Source organism: Hevea brasiliensis, unplaced genomic scaffold (genome assembly GCF_030052815.1).
Source record: "Hevea brasiliensis isolate MT/VB/25A 57/8 unplaced genomic scaffold, ASM3005281v1 Scaf339, whole genome shotgun sequence".
NCBI classification, from domain to species: Eukaryota; Viridiplantae; Streptophyta; class Magnoliopsida; order Malpighiales; family Euphorbiaceae; genus Hevea; species Hevea brasiliensis.
This window is the reverse complement of record NW_026614850.1, coordinates 39671-59896: the sequence shown is the minus strand read 5'-3', so window position 1 is coordinate 59896 and position 20226 is coordinate 39671. Positions and strand designations below refer to the sequence as shown.

The window sequence follows — 20226 nt, the reverse complement described above, 5'->3', positions numbered from 1 at the left end:
GTATAGCTGAATATTTCATTGTTCGGTGGCCTGGTGTCATCCAGGACAATTAAGGAGATTAGAGCCACACTTAAGACAACTAGAGAAGCCATAAACACAAATAATTAGTAATGTTTAATTAGTTAACTATAAATAAGAAAAACAGAATATAAGAGGTTAAACGAGCCGAGAGTCACAGCGATTAGTGACCTCCTCGGGAATGACTGCGAAGTCATTTTAAACTCAAATTTCGAATCGTAAAATGTGACGCTGCGGTCCTTAGGACCCTTATGGACACAGTGGAAAAGAGAAAATCACAAAAAAGAACTGTTAAGTCAGTCAAATAATTAGGTCAGGGAACCGGAAGAAATATTGGATTATTTACAAACCGGGATGAACCAGCGAGGGGCAATTTGGTCAATTGACCCCGAGAGCTGACTCCTGACCTAACTGTCAAATAAAATCGGAGAAAAGAAAATTTCAGAATCGAGAATTAAATTAAAGAACTAATAGAAAAAAAATAAATAGAAAAAAAAGAAAGAAGTTAGAAAAGTCAAAGGTGATGACATCATGAATGATGTCATAAAAGATTAATTAAATTATTCTATTAAATTGGGAATTTTTGGTCTTCAAAAAGGGATAAAGATAAAGAAAACAAAAGAAAAAAAAAATTTAGAAAAAGGTCTTCTTCTCCCTTGGTTGCCGCCCCATCCTTTCCCCATAAACCCTCCATGAAAATCCTTCATTTAAGCCTACATCTAAGCTTTAATTCATTCACCCAAACTACATAACTCCCTTAAATACCTCACTAGACCTTGCAATCTCAACTTAAGCGCAAGAAAGAAAGAAGAAAAGGAGAGGAAAATTGAAGATTTAGAATCCAAAGCAAAGGTTAGTGTGCTAACTTTCAATTTTCTACTTCAAATGCATGTTTAGGTATTTAAGTGAGCTTATAACTTGATTAAATGAAACAAATATGGGGAAGGACCATTGCTGAAATTTTGGCCTGGTTGAAGGGAGTATGAATTGCATGAATTAAATGAGTTAAAATGAGTTTAAAAGACTTAATTAGTTGAATGATGATAGTTTGGAATTTTGAATTTGTTAATGGCAACAAAGTAGTGAAATTAGGGTTTGAATGCTAGGGTTTGTGAACCAAATTTTGGAGAAATGCTTAAATGATGACTTTGGTCTATTATGAGATGAAAAATGGTCAATAATGACCAAAAGAGATGTGTGGGAATTGTTGGAATGAAAACCAAATTCGTAGGTCAAATGACCAAACCAACTTTGAAGGACCAAAACGGAAATTTTACAAGTCCAATTGATATACCACCAATTGGGGATGAAAATAGACATAAAATAGCACAATTTTCATTAAGGAACCATGGCCAAAAACTGACTAAAACTTGGTGAACCAATTGACCAAAGTGAAATGAGAGCAGGCTGCCTCTGCACCAAACTGACCAAATGAACAGTAACTGTTCATTTGGTCATAATTCGAGCTAGACAGGTCAAATTGACCTGAAATTTTACCAGCAATTAGATAAGATATAGATCTAAAACTTTTATGAAGAACACCACCCTAAATTATGCCATTAACCCATTCAAATTATTGAGCAAAGTTGAGTTACTGTACCTGCGATTCTGCAGAATTCCATTTGAGCAGTAATGTTTGAAGGGCTATAACTCTCTCTAGAAAACTCGGATTTAGGTGATTCTTGAACCGATGGAAACCTAAGACATAGTACAACATTTCATATGAAGAAAGTTAGACCAAATTATGAACTTAACTTGATCAAATTACTGAACAAAGTTAGACCAAAAATCTGCCAGAACCAAAATCTCAGCATGAACAGTGCACATGAACAGTAACTGTATTTTGGCTATAACTTGAGCTACAAAACTCCGATTGGGGTGATCCAAAAATGAGAATACACTTAAGACAATAAGGAACATTTTCTATGAAGGAAGTTTTGCCAAATTCCAACAGTAGATTGACCAATAGAACAGTGCAACTTCGGAGCACCAAAACCGAAAATTGGCAATTTTGCCAAAATGACTTAAGCTTTGAGAAAATGACTAAAACCAACAAATTTAATGGCCAAAATGTGGTTTGTGGGTGAAGTTGGAGTTCCCATACCTATTAAGCCTTAAAAAGTCAACAATTTGACTTGAATAGTGTAGTGAATAGTAACCCGAAACACAAAAATTTCAAGAACGTCGAATTAGCACGTTAGAGCTAGGTATAAGTGAAGTTAAATTTATTTTTGGATTTATGTTAAATTATGCTACTGAAACACTATAAAATTGTGTGTTTCAGTGGAAAAGAATACCGGGACAGAACCCGAGGAGTCGAGTTAAGGCCAAAAGGCGACTCATTTGAGGTTTGTGCACAACATCACTATGCTTTAAAATGTGTTGATAAAGTGAATGAAATATGTATTTTACATTTGCTTTGAATTATTGAGAATTTATTTGTGACATTAGTTATGATGTTTTGACTTAAATTGTTGAAAGTTATTGTGTATATTTGAAATGACAATGTTTAACAAATTGTTAAGATAAGTTTTAAAACCACAGTATCATGACCATATATTTGAACACCTCACTAACACGATTAGTGGGGGTAATTAGTTTCGAATTTTGATTCCTTCTCTGGAGAAGTGTTGAGGTGTGCCAGTAGAAGAGGATGTGAATGGATATCCATATATTTGAGCTAGCTAGCCTTGTGATGTGATTTCTCTTTAGCCTCTGGCTATTGAGATTCTATTTGTTTCGAATGGCATGATCTAACTGTGGGATTTATGAAACGTGTTTTGATACTTTGAAATGAACTTGGTTTTCATTAAAACCTCATAATTCATGTTTTGTGTTTAATGTTCATGTTTAGTCAAATTTTTGAAATAAACGTGATTTATATTTTGCATAAAAATTATTTTAGTATGTTGTGTACCTATCCTAGTACTCAGCGATAGCCTCTATTACTGTCGCAGATACAGAGACTAGAGGAGCAGCAGACTGAGCTGCTGAGGTGTGAGGAGTCATCAGCATGAAGTCTTTGGGTATAATTTATACCCTAACTGTAAATATTTCTTTTGATGTATATATTGCACATAAATGTATGGACATGTAAATGGGTTTTGAGCAGCTTGTACAAGAAAATTTTATATGAAATTTGTAATAAAGTTTAGTTGTATTTCTTTTGATGTAAAGTTTATAAGAATGTATATAAATTATTTTGTCTCTAATGAAATATGAGTACAACTATTTTATTTAATTTGAATGAAATGGATTGCTAATATCTTGATGATCGTTGGATAGTGGATTTGAAATTTGAAAGTTGATAAATGTGTTGAGAAATTGATTGGGATTGAGTATGAAATTGAAGTAGTGGTTGAGAAAAATTTTTAGAAGTGCTTTTTACAGGTATTTGAAGAACGGTTTTCTCAAAATACAGAGGAAACTCTGTCAAAATTTTTATAGAATTTGCGAAAAACAAAAATGGACCAAAAATATTAACTAGTTTTAATTTTAACTAAATGTTTTAAGTACTTACTAGAAAATGCTCACCACTTGTCAAAAATAAGAAAATTGTTTTAAAATCCCTTGTAGGGTACCTAATGAGTTATCGGTAGGTGAAGTTCGGTAGTTCATTAGGTATTCTACGGGATCATGTTATGCCTTACAGAGGGGTAAGGTGTGACAAATAACCTTCGATCCCTTCTAAAAAGATAGGACTATACCCTATCTTACTGCAATAAAGGTACTAAATTTACCACCTTGCCAAAACCATGTCAAATTAATGACTCTCTTATCATATCATAGCTTTGTAAATCATCAATTCATAGTTTCAACCTTCCCTAGGTAGTAGGGTTACACTTTACACCTTGCTGATACACACAAGATATACTATTCTCACTAAGCTCTAAGCAAAACGTTTGTTGTACTGCAAAAACCATCTAAAATTCCATACCAAAGACCAGATGGTCTCACTCTATAGATGTCACCTTTACTTTGCAACTAATCCGCAACCTCTAGTCTGATGGCAACTCTTGATGTAACTCGAGCTCATGCTAGGGTAACCGAGTTACTGACTCTAGTTACCACCCAACTGTGACCTTTCGATATTCTAGCTCTAAATCCCTAACCAGGAGTTCCCAACTCCTCTGCAGATATAAAACTCTATTCTGGCATAATTGTACTAAAACAGAGGCCATCCACAAACACTCTCATTATGGAGCACCACGGGGATGCATGCAGCTCTACACAATAATCACATGTCGGTACTGTAATCTGCAGCTTACAGAGCAGATATCGAGAACATTGTATAGTTACTACGATACGTTCTGACAGACTAGGTCTCCTAATCTCTTATCTCTCTTAAATCTACTATTATCATAAACTTACTCTGACTAGGTCATCCACTAACAACTGCCAGCAGTGGTATCCTCACCCTTATCTAGTGCAATTATACTATCAAAAACTCACCTTTATGTACTCGTGCCTAGTACCAGATAGACACAACACTTTGACCCATACTGATAGAAATATAGTGTTTCTTGGAGAGCTTATTTCCATGGCATACCTCAACATATATGCTAACTCTATTTTACACTTTTATGTACTTCACAAAAATCAAGACACTAACTAAGGCACTCTTATATTTCCCGAGATATAACGCAGAATCTAGAAATAAAGAATTACAGAAAAAGACGAAACAGAATCCTATACTCCGCATGTGATAACTCTAGGTGCACACTTTCCCATGAATCTAAAGCCTAAGCTCTGATACCACTTTTGTCCTGACCCAACCTATGGGCCAGACCGGCACTAGGACTTGAGCTAGCATAAAGCCCCCGAGGCCCGTAGTAAGCCTAACTATTCCTCAACCCAACTCTAAGACCCATTTGGGCCCAATTTCAAGAATTCAACCGAACAGAGTTTGGCCATAAAATGGACCATTTAACGAGGAGTTTTTGACTCGCCCAACCTATAAACACAATATATAATAAATTGGGGAGCTCAGCTCACCCTTCACATAATCAAAATGTCATAACTCAAATGGGAGCTCAGCTCCCTCATCCAATCCCATCATGGATACAGTTAATAATTTTACAGGTCCAATATAACTTTTATAATACAGACTTAAAATAAAAATAAGTGCTTCTAACACATGTGGAGTCTAAAATTTAACTCAATTGTACAAAATACAGTAAATACTATTAATGGACCTGTGAAGAAGAAGAGCAGGTTAGCCACAATAAATAATCCTCCTGTAGCCTGGAAAAATAGATGAACAGGAGTGAGCGTTAAACTCAGAGGATAAAATGCCAATTTTAATCATGGTCTCTATAACTATCTAAAGCTAATGCACCCTGTGGAGTGAAATGCAACATCGTCATAATTTTCATATCATAATAGCAAAAAGGCAATTTGGAGCACTCACACACCCAACACTATCAAGCAATACATATATGGGAGCTAATCCCCTATACAGCCCTTTTAATGCAACCTCTGCCAGCGAGTGTCTCTCAAGCCGGACTTTTGCTTAATAAATCAAATGCGGGATCCCAGCGATGTCTCTCAAGCCGTGTCTACCTCGAAGGACCGGGTCCCAGCCAGTGTCTCTCAAGTTGTGTCTACCTATCCTGTCCATATCCAATACCATACTACACGCACGCCATGCACACACACTGCTCCAAATTACCACAAACATCATCCATGGCACTTCAACAATTATGAATGCAATATAAAACGTGCATAGTGTTTAACTACATAGATACATATTTATAAGTGATGCATGGGCATGCTTGAACATATAATAATATCGAAATTACAATTAAAATTAATATTTTACTCACAAATTTAACCGAAGTCACTGCAGCGGCTGGGTGGAGGAGGAAGGCTGTCTCGGCTCATCTGACAATCTCATAGCAATTATTTAATATATTTGACTCGATACAAGCTTGGAAAAAACCAAATATGTCCTAAGTCGTGCCGAAAATCCGGCAAAGTCTCCTCTATACCTAGGACCTACCCAACTTGCAAAATGGTTCAAATAACACTTCTAAACTCAACCCATATCTCATCATCATTATATGGCCCCTCTTGGGCCCTCCAAACCAAGCAATAATCACAACATCAGAGAACTCAATTATAAGACTTCAAAATTAATATTTTTCAAAAACTATCCAAACTAACTTTAAAAAATTCTATAAACCTGTCCCACGATCCTTAACAATATTATAAGGCTATTGCAACAGGAATTGTAATTTTCTTATCATTCACGAATATTTTATAAATTTTATTCTAACCCAATACAAGGCAAAAATTGAGTAATGTAGAGTTCGAGTTTACCTATGCCAAATCTGACAACTGGAACGCGTCCCAGAACGCGTCTGAAAATGGTGAGGTAGCCTATAATCTTGACCCGGTTCTGAAATGGTTCCAGTAGCTTATCTGCTCGGCCCTAAATTGCAAATCCGGGCTACGATCGAATTTCCATAAAATGAAAGTACATACGCGAAGTTCACAATACCAGGGTTAGAATAAAAAAAATATATATAAAATAATTATTTAAAAATTAGGGATGTTACATATATATATATATATATATATATATATATATATATATATATATATATATATATATATATATATTTATATTTATATTTATATTTATATATATTCACAGTGAAAACAAACAAAGATCGCACTCCAAGCACAAAAAATAGCATTTTAATGATATCAAGACATATGGAGATCACATAAATCCATGCTAGCTGTTGATCATAATGTGTGTGTATATATATATATATATATATATATATATATATATATATATATATATATATATATATTTATTTATTTATTTAAGATTATATTATAAAAATAGTTAGAGCACATCAAAATGAAGACTGATTGTATCCAAAACATGAAAAATAAAATGTAATAATTAATTACTGATTCAGCAAATTTTTGTAAGAAGGAACATACAAACCAAAATGCCAAACCAAAATTTGTCCAAGGGGATCTTATCAAAGAGGTCTACTAATTTGTTTGGGGTAATTAAAGTGAGGTTTAAGCAATTTTTTATTTTAAAAAATATTATTTTAGATGTTATTAATTTAACAATTTTAAATTACTTTACATGTTAATTATTTTTTATTTTTAGTTAAAATTACAATACATCAATTTTAATTAAGAAATAATTTTTAATAATATCTAATTATTATATTCAATCTTCTCAACAAAAAAAATATTATATCCAAGATAATATTTTTCTTAATAGTTAACTTTAACAACCATATTAAACACTACATACCAATTCAATCTCTTCATTATATGGACTGTATTTAAAATTCTACTGATTATTGGATAAAGTTAATGATTGGTTTACTGATATGATTGGTTAAATTAACTTTTTTTAAGAAAATTTGTTTAATTAGTTTTTTTATATAGAATAGGAAAGATATTTCATTAATTAAAAATAGAATACAAAGATAAGTATATTCTGCATAAATGAAATTAATCACTTATTAAAAAAATAATATAAAGAATTTAAAAAGTTTAATTGTATTGACAGAATATGCAGATTAGTCAATAGATGAACTACACACTCCACCTTTTAATTTATAATCTTTTTACGAAATTAATCAGATAACCTTCAAAATTAAATTTTAAAGATATGCACTTCTCAAAAAAGATAAAATAAAACAACTTAATAATAAAAATGCATTATAACTCTGTTAAAGGAGAAAAATACAATAAATATAACTCCAAAATTAGATCTTCTGTTGAAATAAAAATCTACTATTCTAAAAAAATAAATAAATAAATAAACAACTCAACAATAAAAACACATTTTAACTCTATTAAAAGAGAAAAACACAATAAAATTATATACTGAAAATCTACAAACAAGTTGTTATTGGTAAATAGGTACCAAAGAGGAGATTAAAGAGAGAAAATAGAGAAAAAAAAAGAATGATAAGTAAAATGAAGAATTTTTAAAGAAAAGGTAGAGCCTCTTTCTAAAAGAAAAAAAAAAATCTTCCATTCACGCAATTGAGATGTATTGCAATAGGTTAATTTAATTAATTTGATACAATAAAAAATTAGATAAAAGTTCAAATTTTCAAAGATTATATTTGCATTTACACACGCTTTTTTACTCTTTGAAGATGACATTCTAATAATTTAAATTTGAAAATGTCAAATTGAATATTATAAATTCAATTTCCTTTTGTATGAAGGGACGATTCCCATTATCTCGCCGGCCTCTAGAGGAGAGGCAGAGTGAGAGGGAAAAAATCTATCATTGTTACAAGCGAAGAATCAATTTGATATTTCATAATTAAAATTTAAAAATAAAATTTAATAGTAAAAGTTAAAAAAATAACGATTAAACATTATTTTTGTTTAAAAATGACAATTAAGGGCTATTTTTGTTTCCGTTTTTTGGGCTTTTTTTCTCTGTTTATAATTTTTTTAAATATTTAAATAATATAAATGAGAGGTTAAAAATTATGAGAATAATGATTACTCATTATTAATCTTGTAATAAATGTTCAATGTCAACATTTAAAAAAATTATACTACTTAAATTTTATAATTTTCATAATCATTTTGATTTTATTAATTATATATATCTTTTAAATTTGTCAATTAATTAAGTCAAATTTGACAAGAAATGCCATACAATTTCAAATTGCTAAGTGGCAAAATATATTTTTTTTAAGTATTTATGATTAAGGATATTTTTGGACTAACATTGAGACTAAGTCTATTTTCGAATGATTTTAAAGATACACCACTACACATTAATTTGATGCATTCAGAATAATTTATTTTAGAGTGTTTCCTAACAAAATTAAACCTACGTAAGGAAAATGCAGTGAAAATTTTATCTTAATTTTATTTTATATATTTAATAATATTTTTTTTCATAATTACATTTTACTATATCATATCCCATACTAATATGAAAAGTTTTTTATTTTTTTAATAATATGTGGTAATTTAAGAGTTTTGCATCCTTTTTAAGTTTGGCTCATATAACTATTACAATTGAAAGGCTTAATTATAAATTTTAGAAAAGGTTCAATTTTGAAATATTTTTAGGATTATAGATTACATAAATAAGTGTGTATTTTTTTAAAAAATACTATAGCTTTTTTCATATGCCAAAGTTCTTCCTATCATTATTATTATTTTTTTAATTTTCTTCATACCCTAAAGTGTTGGTTAAAATTTATATGAAAAATGTTGGATTAAAAGCTCTCACCCCCTAGAGTGAATCAAATTACAACACCTTTCTTGATCTTCCTAAAAAAAATAAATAAATAAAATTCATGTAATGCTAATCCTCTAGAAGGTTAGAAGCCCATTCATTTTTAGACTCAAAACCTTAATTTGTTGGACAAAGTCAATTAACTACTCAGCTTTTCTCCTGAAAGGTAACTATATATAAAATTATAGCAATTTTATTATATATTATACAAAAATCAACAATATTTATACGAAAAAATAAATATTTTTTTGAATGTATTTAATAATTTTCTCTATTTGTACATAAAATTAATTGTATTTAATCCTACCTAAGGATATATTTGTTTCACAGAAAATATTTTCCTAAAAAATATTTTTTACATTTTTTATCATTGAAGCATTAAAAAAATTAATCAACAAAAAATATTTTCTTAGTCAAAGGGAGAATTAAATCATTTTTAAGGAAAATGACTTCTTTCTTAAAAAAAAGTCACTTTTTATTTTTTAAAATTTTGATAATCTTATCAAAATGTGAAAATACTTATATATGTATGAAATAAATACATACCATTAATATAATATTGCAACTAAATAATAAAAAATATTTTTATAAAAATATTTATTTAAAAAATATTTTTAATAAAAAAATATTTTTCTTATATAAATTATTTTCTACGAAACAAACAGAATCTTAATATATATATATATATATATACATATACTATCACTACTTATTTTGCTAGTGCCATATTTATTATAACCTGCCACACAATCATCAAATGAAAATATATACATAGAGGTTTTTTAAAAAAAAATCCATGGAACCTACCCTGTAGAAGTGTTGGTCCAAAAACAGTCGATGTGTGATGTGTAGCATTATACAATATGATGCAACAATATATATGTGCTGTACTCATCATAAATTAAAGGTCAAATTCCATTGAAAAGCAAAAGTAATAAAAATAAATTAATAATTCCATTCATGCAATTGAGTTGTCCTGTCATCTACATGAAAATTTTTGTTTTTACTCCATACAACCATATATATGAATCTTCCAGGTTACGTATTAGATCTTCTTCTATATGTAGCTATTTTTAATTTCACACGCGCCTAACATTTCCTCACAAGTATTCTTTCTTGCCTAACCTTAACTGGTTTCCTAAGGGCTAAATATGCTTGATTTGGAACTTTAATTTGGATGTGTTTGTGTATCTTGAGGATTACAATGGGTGGTTGTGGAAATTTCAGTTTTCTTCCCAGCAAGTATATTCATCACCCATGAAATTGTTTTCAATTTTATTCACATGATCATATAAGCAGTCAATGTAGGATAATCTCTCTCGCTCCTATATAGGCATGGAGTGCATAAAGTTTACAAGATTAAACATTTGCGGGTATCTCAATATCAACTTAATTGACTTAGATACGTGATCAAACCTAACTTAATCCCAAAATAAAGAAAGTTACTCAAATTTTTATATTTAGTACTTTTACCTTATACTCTACTGATGTAGAACAACATTAATTACTTATAGTGCTTACAAGACTTTTTTTTTTCCTTAGCCATCTTAATCTATGACTTAAAACGCATATATATACTTCCTTGTGCTAGCTACACCTGCATATATATTGCCAACTCAGTACTGTGCAACTAAACAAAAAGAAAGACAAGCTCTTTCTTCTACTACCACTTGTTCTCCTTCCTCCACCATTCCCTCCTCTTCCAACTTCATAAAATAATTAATTAAGGTTGAGAACTTGATATTAATACCCGAGTCATCTATTTGAAACAAGGTGGGCACAAAAACAAACAGAAAGAGGAAATAGAAGAGTATACTACCAAACAAGGAATTACATGAAAGAGGGAAATAACAGCAGACACACTTACAATATTATAAAATCAATGCTTTTAAAAGAAAATTACAAAATCAACTCAACTCTTACGAATATAGCTCAAACGCACATTTATGTATAGAGTAGTAATTATGTAACTCTTCATGTGCAAGACGCTTCACATGCTATAACAACTAAACTCTTCACTTACTAGACTTTTCACATACTATAACATTAATTAGACTCTTCACACAAATCATGCATTAATTCAAGCACAAATATCTATATTTATTTATGTTTAAATTTATATTTCCAACATCATCTTCATATGATTATGATATAACTCAACCTTAAGTAATTACATAAATTTTGCTCAAAAGAGAGAGAATTGCATGTCCAGAATTTCTATGTGCAACCAATTGATGCACACATGCAGCGATCCGAAAGACATTCAAGACAAAGAAATTAATTCATAGAAATTCTTGCTTTGTCAAGATGACATCTTCATAATGCCAAATGTTTAATTACATTACAGTAATCAAAGGATTGAGAGGAAGGCAAATGCCTAAGTTACTTCTTTTTTTTTTTCACAAGCCAACCAATTTTATTAATAAAATATACAGGGAAAAACTTAGCAGGCATAGTCTAAGCTAAAATGCAGTACACCCAACCTTGGATGAGCCATACTAAGTAAAAATACCCGGAAAAAAGTTACTTTCCTCTTATAACCTTATTAACAAGGTTAGCCCATAAATCCAACCATCCCTTGTTGCCAGCAACAAGAAACAAACATATATAGGCATTAGTAGTTAAAACAGTTATTTGTTGATGCAAGGATATGCAGTTCCCATGAAGGACATCCTCTTAACGAATCGACCTTTCATTCTAGGCCTTTTCTCTGCATTCAGTTTCCTCACCTCGTATCTTATCTTCTTTGAAAATAATCTTGTCCTTCGCTTCTCCTTGTACCTTAATACTCTTGCTTCTCTTCCTCCATTGCCACCTCCTGTGTGTCCTCCCAGGACCCCATATGGGTGGTGATGAGCATTAGGGCATGTACCCTATAACATCACAAATAGAAAGATAACTAATTATATAGATCAATTAAAACTTCTAATTAATTTTGCATAGCCATTTTATTAAAGACTATATTGATGCACTACAATGACGTTCAAATTAGCTAAGCATGCTTGAGAGAAAGACAAGTAGTGTATATATACCATGTAGTGAGGCCAGCAATCATCAGGATTGAGCTCTGGTCGGCTTCCTGTAGTCCATGGAGAGCCATGGCTGGCCCAGGCAGTGATAACTGCTTCATAATCTAGCCTCAAAGATACGTTTCTTCCCATTTCTTTCGTGTTTCCACTATTCATCATGGTCGTGTCAGTCACAGATGGTACTGCCTTCTCCTCCTCTTCCTCATCTCCAGTTATCGGTGACTCGTAATTGAAATTCCAATCAAATGGTTCTCTTGCTATGTCGAAAGCTTGATCGAAATGGCAATCTGTGAATGCTTCAAGTTCTTGTTCATCCTTGACCTTCACTACTTTGTCCTCAAAACAAAACTTGTCATCATCTTCCTCTTTATAATCTAACAACCCAAAATCCTTGATATCAGGAGAATTGTCCTCAAGTCCTCTTCCAAGTAGGTTCTTAACATCCGCAGCAAACTCAGTAAGATCCATATCTGAAGGTACAAACGCAGGTAAATTATCCAGGTCACATGTGGTTCCTTCCTGTCCACAACCATCAAAAACCATATTTCCCTCTTCGTTCCCCATGGCTATTTCTGTTTCCTTCACATGCTATCATATCATCAGTGCATAGTTCTGCAGCAAAATGATCAAACACAGGAACCCTATACAGCAACTGATCTTCATCTTCGTCGACAACAGTATTACCCTCTTCTTCACTGTCAATCTCGGAACAAGAGGAAGAGAATTCATTAAGATTTTCTCTTCATCTTTAAGTTGTTGATGTGCTAATAAAGACTTCTTGTTGTTGTGCCTTGGGGTTCTTGCCTTTTAGTGAACCCTTGAAGCCAAGGGGGAGAATCCACACTGTTTATCGAACCACTTGTCATAGAAGAAGCAGTTTCGAGCCGGACCCTTTCATGCCTGCTGGCTAACTGGTTGGCGGAATGGACTGATTCATCACAGGCCTGGCAAAGAAAAGCGTCATCAGAAGCGCAGAACCACCGAGCTCTCTTGCGGGAACAACCATCGCAAGGTCGAGCAGTCTTGCCTGCCAGGGCTTTTGCTGCTTTCCTTTCAGTAATCATTGAAGAGATTTTTGTGTAGAAATCGAATTAGCCAAAGGGAGGATTGAAGAGCTAACGAAAAGTCAAGGTGACCGTTAAAAAGAGTAATAGGGTGTCTTGTATTAAATTTGGGGGGCCATTTGATACAATTATTGATTAGAGAGAGAAGTGTCGTTTTAGGATTCTGACCCACAATTGTGCTTTTACTCGTTGCACTAGGTTGCTCGCACTTTTGGTAGGTTTCTACAGAGGCTTGATTGCGCGTTTTGGGACCCAAGAATTGCTCTTATCTCAGTGTTGATTGGCTAAAATTTTGAAGATAATCCCAATCCCTGGAATCTCATTGGTTGCCAGTCGAATGTAGGGATTCCTAGTGGAACCTCGAGGGATAATCAAGGGTCCCTTCTCTCTCTTTCTGAGTCAATGAAACTTGAGTAAGACCCTTTTGTCACTGTTTCACTATATTTGAATAATTCCCGATAAAATTTAAAGCTCCTGCTTGCGGTCCCCTTGGGTAGCTTTCAACTCTCTCTATTGTGGTTGCCTTCAACTCTCTCTCTTTCTCTCTCTCATCTAGAGCATTAATCTTCTCTAGTTGATGCATGGCAGGACTTGAACTTGGGGCACTTGGGCACAGTTTAGCTATACAGGAGTTTTACCTGTATAATGTTTCAAGTGCATCTGAGCCTTGAATTTTAGGGTCCCAATAGAAAACAATTTGCACCTCAATTTGGTTTCAAATTAATAATTTTAAATAGAATCAGATAATAATTAATGGACTATATCACTATAAAGGTTGATAATTTCAAAATCGATTTTTCTAATGAGTGCAACATTACGCACGTTAAACTTCATTAAATATATTTATTTACTATTATTTTTGCATTAGTAACATAAGAACTTATATTTTCTATATCTTGTTTCACTTGTAATATTACAACTTTTTATGTAATATTGATAATTATTAATAAATAAATAAGGAGACTTATCCATTCCCTTGACCTTAATTAAAAGTAAATGAAGATCAATCAATAATTGGTACATAAGGTAAAACAACACATATTTAAGTGGATAGAAAACCTGAAACCTTTAATGGCCTATTTTGTAGTGAGGAAGAGGTAGAGGAACATAGTAAAGAAAAAGGAAAAAAAAAAAAGTAAATTCCCTTATTTTGTTGGAAGGAAAAAGGAAGAATGAACAATTAAAAGTTCAATTCCCCTATTCTGTAAGAAGGAAAAAGGAAAAAAAAAAATTGTAAAGATTTGTGTGGAAAATGCTCTTGAGTGTTTTGAGCCATTTTGTTTTCCACCTAAGTTAGGTAAAAAAGAGTGGAAAACAATGTTAATTTTTCTATTTTCCCTCCATGAATTTTTTTCTCCTCAATTAGTTATTTTTAATAGAATTTTATTTATTCAATATGTGCATAATAGAAAAGATACAGTAATTTTCTCTCCTCATTTTCTTTCCATCAAAACATGGAAAATAAGCAAATCTTTTCATTTTCTTTCCTTTCCTTATGGAAATTATTATTTTCCTTTACATAGAATTTAACTTTCCTTATAATTTTACTCGCTTTCTGTGAAAAATATTTTTTGAAAAAATAGATTATTTTCTGTTGTTTGATATGACATGAAAATCAATTGAAAAATAATTATATTCATTGTCAAAAATTAAGTGAAAAAGGGAAAAAAAGAAAAAACTAAAGACACTAATTAAGTAGTCGCTAGTTCTGATGATCCAAAAGCCTAAGTGAGCCTACAACCAAAAGAAAAGGATCAATGATAGTCAAGTAAGCATTGGGAAAAATGATTTCCCAATCTTGAAACAGAAAATCATTTTTCCAAACTTGAAGAGCATTTTCCCATAAACGGGAAAATGATTTCCCTACAGTGTTTTTATTTTGTGCCCCCAAATAACAAAAAACATCAGAAAAATATTTTTCATAAAATAAATGGAGTCTTAATTATAAAATTAGTATGAAAGATTACTATAATGTAATTTTTAGTAAGATGTGAGGTGATTTTAATTTATAATGAATTAAATTGCAGGCCTAGTTGGTGCGACAAGGGTTATTCAAGGCACTTGAGAAAAGATATGCTTTTACCGGTAAGCATATATAGAAGATCCTAACAAAGGAGAAATTTCAGAGCGAGTGCATAGTGCGATCCCATTATGCTGGGCTAAATAGGGGTTAATAAAAATTGCGAAGGAAAAGACAATAACTGAATTAGGTCCAAATTATAGTCTTTTTATATTATCAAATCTCTAACTAACCGGTTGTATATAAAAAAACGATTACAGGCTCTCTAAATGAAAAAAAGGTACATCCATAATATATATATATATATATATATAGAGAGAGAGAGAGAGAGAGAGAGAGAGAGAATAATTCAATAGAATTATTCTAGGGTTAAAAAATATTGATATAAAAGTTGAAGATGAGGACTAGGCTATTATTCTTTGGTGGTGTTCTTTACCTCCCTCGTATGATCATTTTATTGATATCATATGATGTATGAGAGAGACAGTCTCTCATTCGAGGATGTCAAGATAACTTTGAACTCAAAAAAATTTTAAGTGACATTTGTATTAGAGTCATATTAAGGATCAAGCAGAGGGTTTGATTTGTAAGAGGTAGAAAAAGAGAAAAGGGATCCAACTGTAGAGGCAAGTTCCAAATCAAAATCTAGGTCCTAAAAAGGCTAATACTTTGAATGTCATGAGGAGGGAAGATAGATTTTTTGAAGAGCAAAAATAAAGGAAAGCATAAAGCACGAGAATCCATTGATATTGTAAACGTAAAGCATAAAGTACAAGAATCCATTGATATTGTAAATGTTATAAGTGAAGATGGGTGTTATGATGATATTAAAAATATTCTAACACTACTTATCAATAGCTTGGAAAAAGAGTGGATTCTTGATTATGCTTACACTTTTCACATGACTCTAGATAAAGATTTGTTTTCCATGCACAAAATAATTAATGGAGTTGTAGTTTTATAAGAGAACAACAAGGGATTTTCGGTTATTAGTGTGGGTATGTTATTAGAGTCAAATTATGTGATGGTATAGCATGTTATAAATTAGAGATTCGGCATGTTTCAAAGCTGAAGAAAAATCTTATTTCTTTGAGTCTTTTAGATTCTCATGATAATCTATATTCAACTGAAGGTGGTGTCCTAAAAATATCAAAAGATGCACTTGTCATGATCAAAGGGAACCAAATAAAAAGCTAGCACTATTGTTGATAGTGTTGATACATCCTCCTCAACTTATATATAAAAAATATTGATTGCTAAAACTTAAAATTATATTCTTGTTTAGAATCTAGAATTTCACAAGAATTTAATTCAATTTTTTTTTTGTCAATTTTCATGTTTAAAATGAAAGAATTTAATTCTTTCTAATTTTAAAAAAAATAAAAAATCAAATATGAATGTGTGAGGACTTAATTAAATTCTTTTTTTTATAAATAATTTATTTCAAAAAAAAAGTCCATATTAAATCATGAAAAATGATTCACTTACGAATTAACATGTTTTTTTAATTAATTTTGTTTAAATTTTGTAATTTTGTAAGCTACAACTAAGATGGTTATCCTGACAATTCAGCTTTCTTATCTGATTGAAAAACAGCCTGGGCAAGAGCCACAGTTGGTGACACAAAATATTTGGCCTGTCATAGGATATTAATTTACAGATAGTGTTCCTGAGAGAGATAGATCGATCCAGGACATATATTTTTGTTTTCCATCTATAGATTGAAAGAGAGGATACATCTGAGAAAATAAGCAAGCATGATTTTGATTATCTAAAATCTAGCACAACTGATGGAATGGTTACCTAATCATCCTTGAACACCTGTGTGTCCCCTACTCCATCAGATAAGATATTTGGGTTTTACTACTTCATTCTTTTTTATCTTTTGCTGCTCATTGGAGTAGAGAGGGACCAATGCGCAAAATTCAGCACCTGAAATCAACTGCTCCAACATCTGGCTCTGCCTTTGCCTCTACATTACTCTCTTGGTAACCATGATCTGTCTATTCTCCACATTGTGATGTCTTAGTTTGGCTTTATATTTTTAGTTTGGCTTTATATTTTTACTGATTTTTATTTTCAATAACTAAAACTCATTAATAAAAAGAAATCTTGGCTCAATTTTTTAGCTTTCTCTTCACTCCAAACATGTAATGTTATGGCTACACACCACTTTCTCGAGAAATTATTTCATATAATCATTATGTGCATACAGATAAATTTTAATAGTTCATTATAGATTTATAAATAAAAATAATAAAATATTATTATTGTTGCTTACATTTTATTTGATTATATTTTGAAATAAATTCTAGGTCGTTTTCATGCAAGAGATAAGATGTACAGAACAGAAAACGTGCCTTCTTGCCATTGGATACTCTGGCACTAATTCGACGGTGACTGCTCGTGTTTTCATGGCCATTAAGTGTATTAACTTGTACTGCAAAATATCTACTGAGCCTTATTTTTTTTCTTATTTAATTTTAATTGAAAATTTAAATTTTAGATTTTATAAATTTGAAAATAATTTAGTATTATTAAATTAAAATTTATTTTTAATTTATTAAATTATTATTCTATATTTAATTTATTATATATTAATTATAATTAAATAGATAAAAATATGATAAGTAATGAAAAGGAAAAGGTTGGTTGGGTTATAAACAAAATGTCATTATTTTATCTCTTATTAATGTGATATTTTACTCAGTTTTAAAATTTAGAGATTTTAAGTATGACTTTAATGAAATTTATCTTTACTTTTTTTTTTTAATAATAAAGTTGGGATAACTAAAAAATAATTAATACTCCAATGTTCAAGATTGTAACATATTTACTAATAAAAAAATGAAAATTTTATCAAATTTTAAATTATAGTCATAATTCTCAATAATAATTTAAAAAGTTCATAACATTTTCCATCTCTTTGACTATATATATATATATATATATATATATATATATATATATATATATATATATATATATATATCCATGCGAATTAATTAATTAATCTTAAAACTCTACTCAAAGAAAAAAAGAGACTTCAAAACTACTAGAAATTCTCCTTCACAGCAAATATGATAATACAACAAACTCAGAAAACTAAAATAAATATCTAAATTTAAAAAAATTATGCAAACATTCTAATTACATGTATTTAGGTAAATAATATATATTTTTATTTATCAACAATATCTTTCATTTTATCTAAGCAGAATTTGAAATATTTATCTTATTTGGGTAATACTTTTGCCCATAAATTTTCATTATTTATAATTTTTAAAAAAATTAAATTAATCCTAATAATGAAAAAATTAAATTTTTTTAACTTTTTACTGTTATACTCGATTCATTTAAATATTTATTATTTTTTATCGGTAGTGAAAATTGAAATAGATCAACGTACAAACTCATGATATGTCAATTAACTGAAAGAAATATTATGGTTAAAATTATCTTTTTTTACCATTAAATCTTTAAATTACATAGTATTGCTAAATATTTTTTGAAATAAGATTTATGATAAGATAAGGATTTTAATATATTAATTATAATTTATTACAAATTAAAAAATTATAAGAATAATTTAATTAGTTCATAAATTATTTTATTTATATTTTTATATTTATTACTTATTTATTAGGAAAAAAATTAAGACTACAAGTAAGTGTAAAGTTTGATTAATGAGATGGATTTTATAATATTTTTTATTCTTTTATATATATACTTTTGTATAATATAAATTAAAATCTTCAAAATTGAATTATTTAAAATAAGTTTAAATATATTAACGAAATCTTTAATTATAGAATTTAAAAATATATTATTATAATTATATACTATATATTAATTTTATTTTTTTAATATAATTTTTATGTTAAATACTTATGCATTTAAATAATAAGTAGATAATATAAAAAACTTATTTAAAAAGAAAATTTTTAAATAAAATTTTGGAATGAGTAAACATGTAAATTTGATATTATGATATTTTATTATATTTTAATAAAAAATTAAATTTTATTTTAAGATTAATTATCCGAATCTAAATATTTCTTAATAGTATCTTTTATTTTTTTAATAAATTTATAATTACAATATTTTATTAAAGTAAAAAAAATTAATTGAACATAGGACAAATAATTAGGAAAAAAAAAAGCTCCAACAACTTTTCTTAATTTTATTTGAATTTTTAATTTATTAATTTTATCAAGATTATAAAATTAGTGTTAGTTCTGTTTATCCTAAATTAGTCAAAATTTAAATGACATTCTAATAATTTTATTAAAGCTTCCAATAAAACTATTTTTACTTTATCATAGATGAAAATAATTTGGGAATATAATAATATTTTATTTTTATTTCTACTTTTACTTTTAATGAAAATAAAATATATAAAAAATTATTTATACATAAAAATAAATTCTAAGTTTAGTTAAAATTATATTTTTATTGATATCAATAATGTTATTAGAAAAATAGTTATAAATTTGTAATCAGTAGTTTTTATATTTAAATTGAATTAAAAATTCAAATTCTCCATTTTAATATTTAGTTAAAATTTGTCCGCTATTAATATTTTATAAAAAAAAGTAATAAAAAATTTATAACAAATAAAATAATTGTCATTGAAAAAATTAGAATTTATATCTGTTTTTATAAAAGTAAATTTTTTTATTTAATTAAATAATTAATCTTTTAAAAATAATTTTATAATTATGTTAGGGATATTTTTGTTTATCCTACTATTTTCCCTCCTTTTCATTTTTATACATATAAACAATTAAAAAAATAAATTAATAGAAGTGAGATTCAATGTTAAGGTTTTATTAATTT

General features: G+C 29.4%; 1 protein-coding gene across 1 annotated transcript; it reads right to left on the bottom strand.

Annotated features, from left to right (window-relative positions):
• Positions 1–11536: 11536 nt before the first annotated feature.
• On the bottom strand, positions 11537–13525 carry LOC110647090 (zinc finger protein CONSTANS-LIKE 16). The gene is given in 5 exon segments (XM_021800765.2): positions 11537–12147; positions 12307–12892; positions 12894–13000; positions 13003–13112; positions 13115–13525. Coding segments are annotated over 5 exon segments (1299 nt in total). The 5' UTR covers positions 13368–13525; the 3' UTR covers positions 11537–11904.
• Between the last annotated feature and the right edge of the window lie 6701 nt (positions 13526–20226).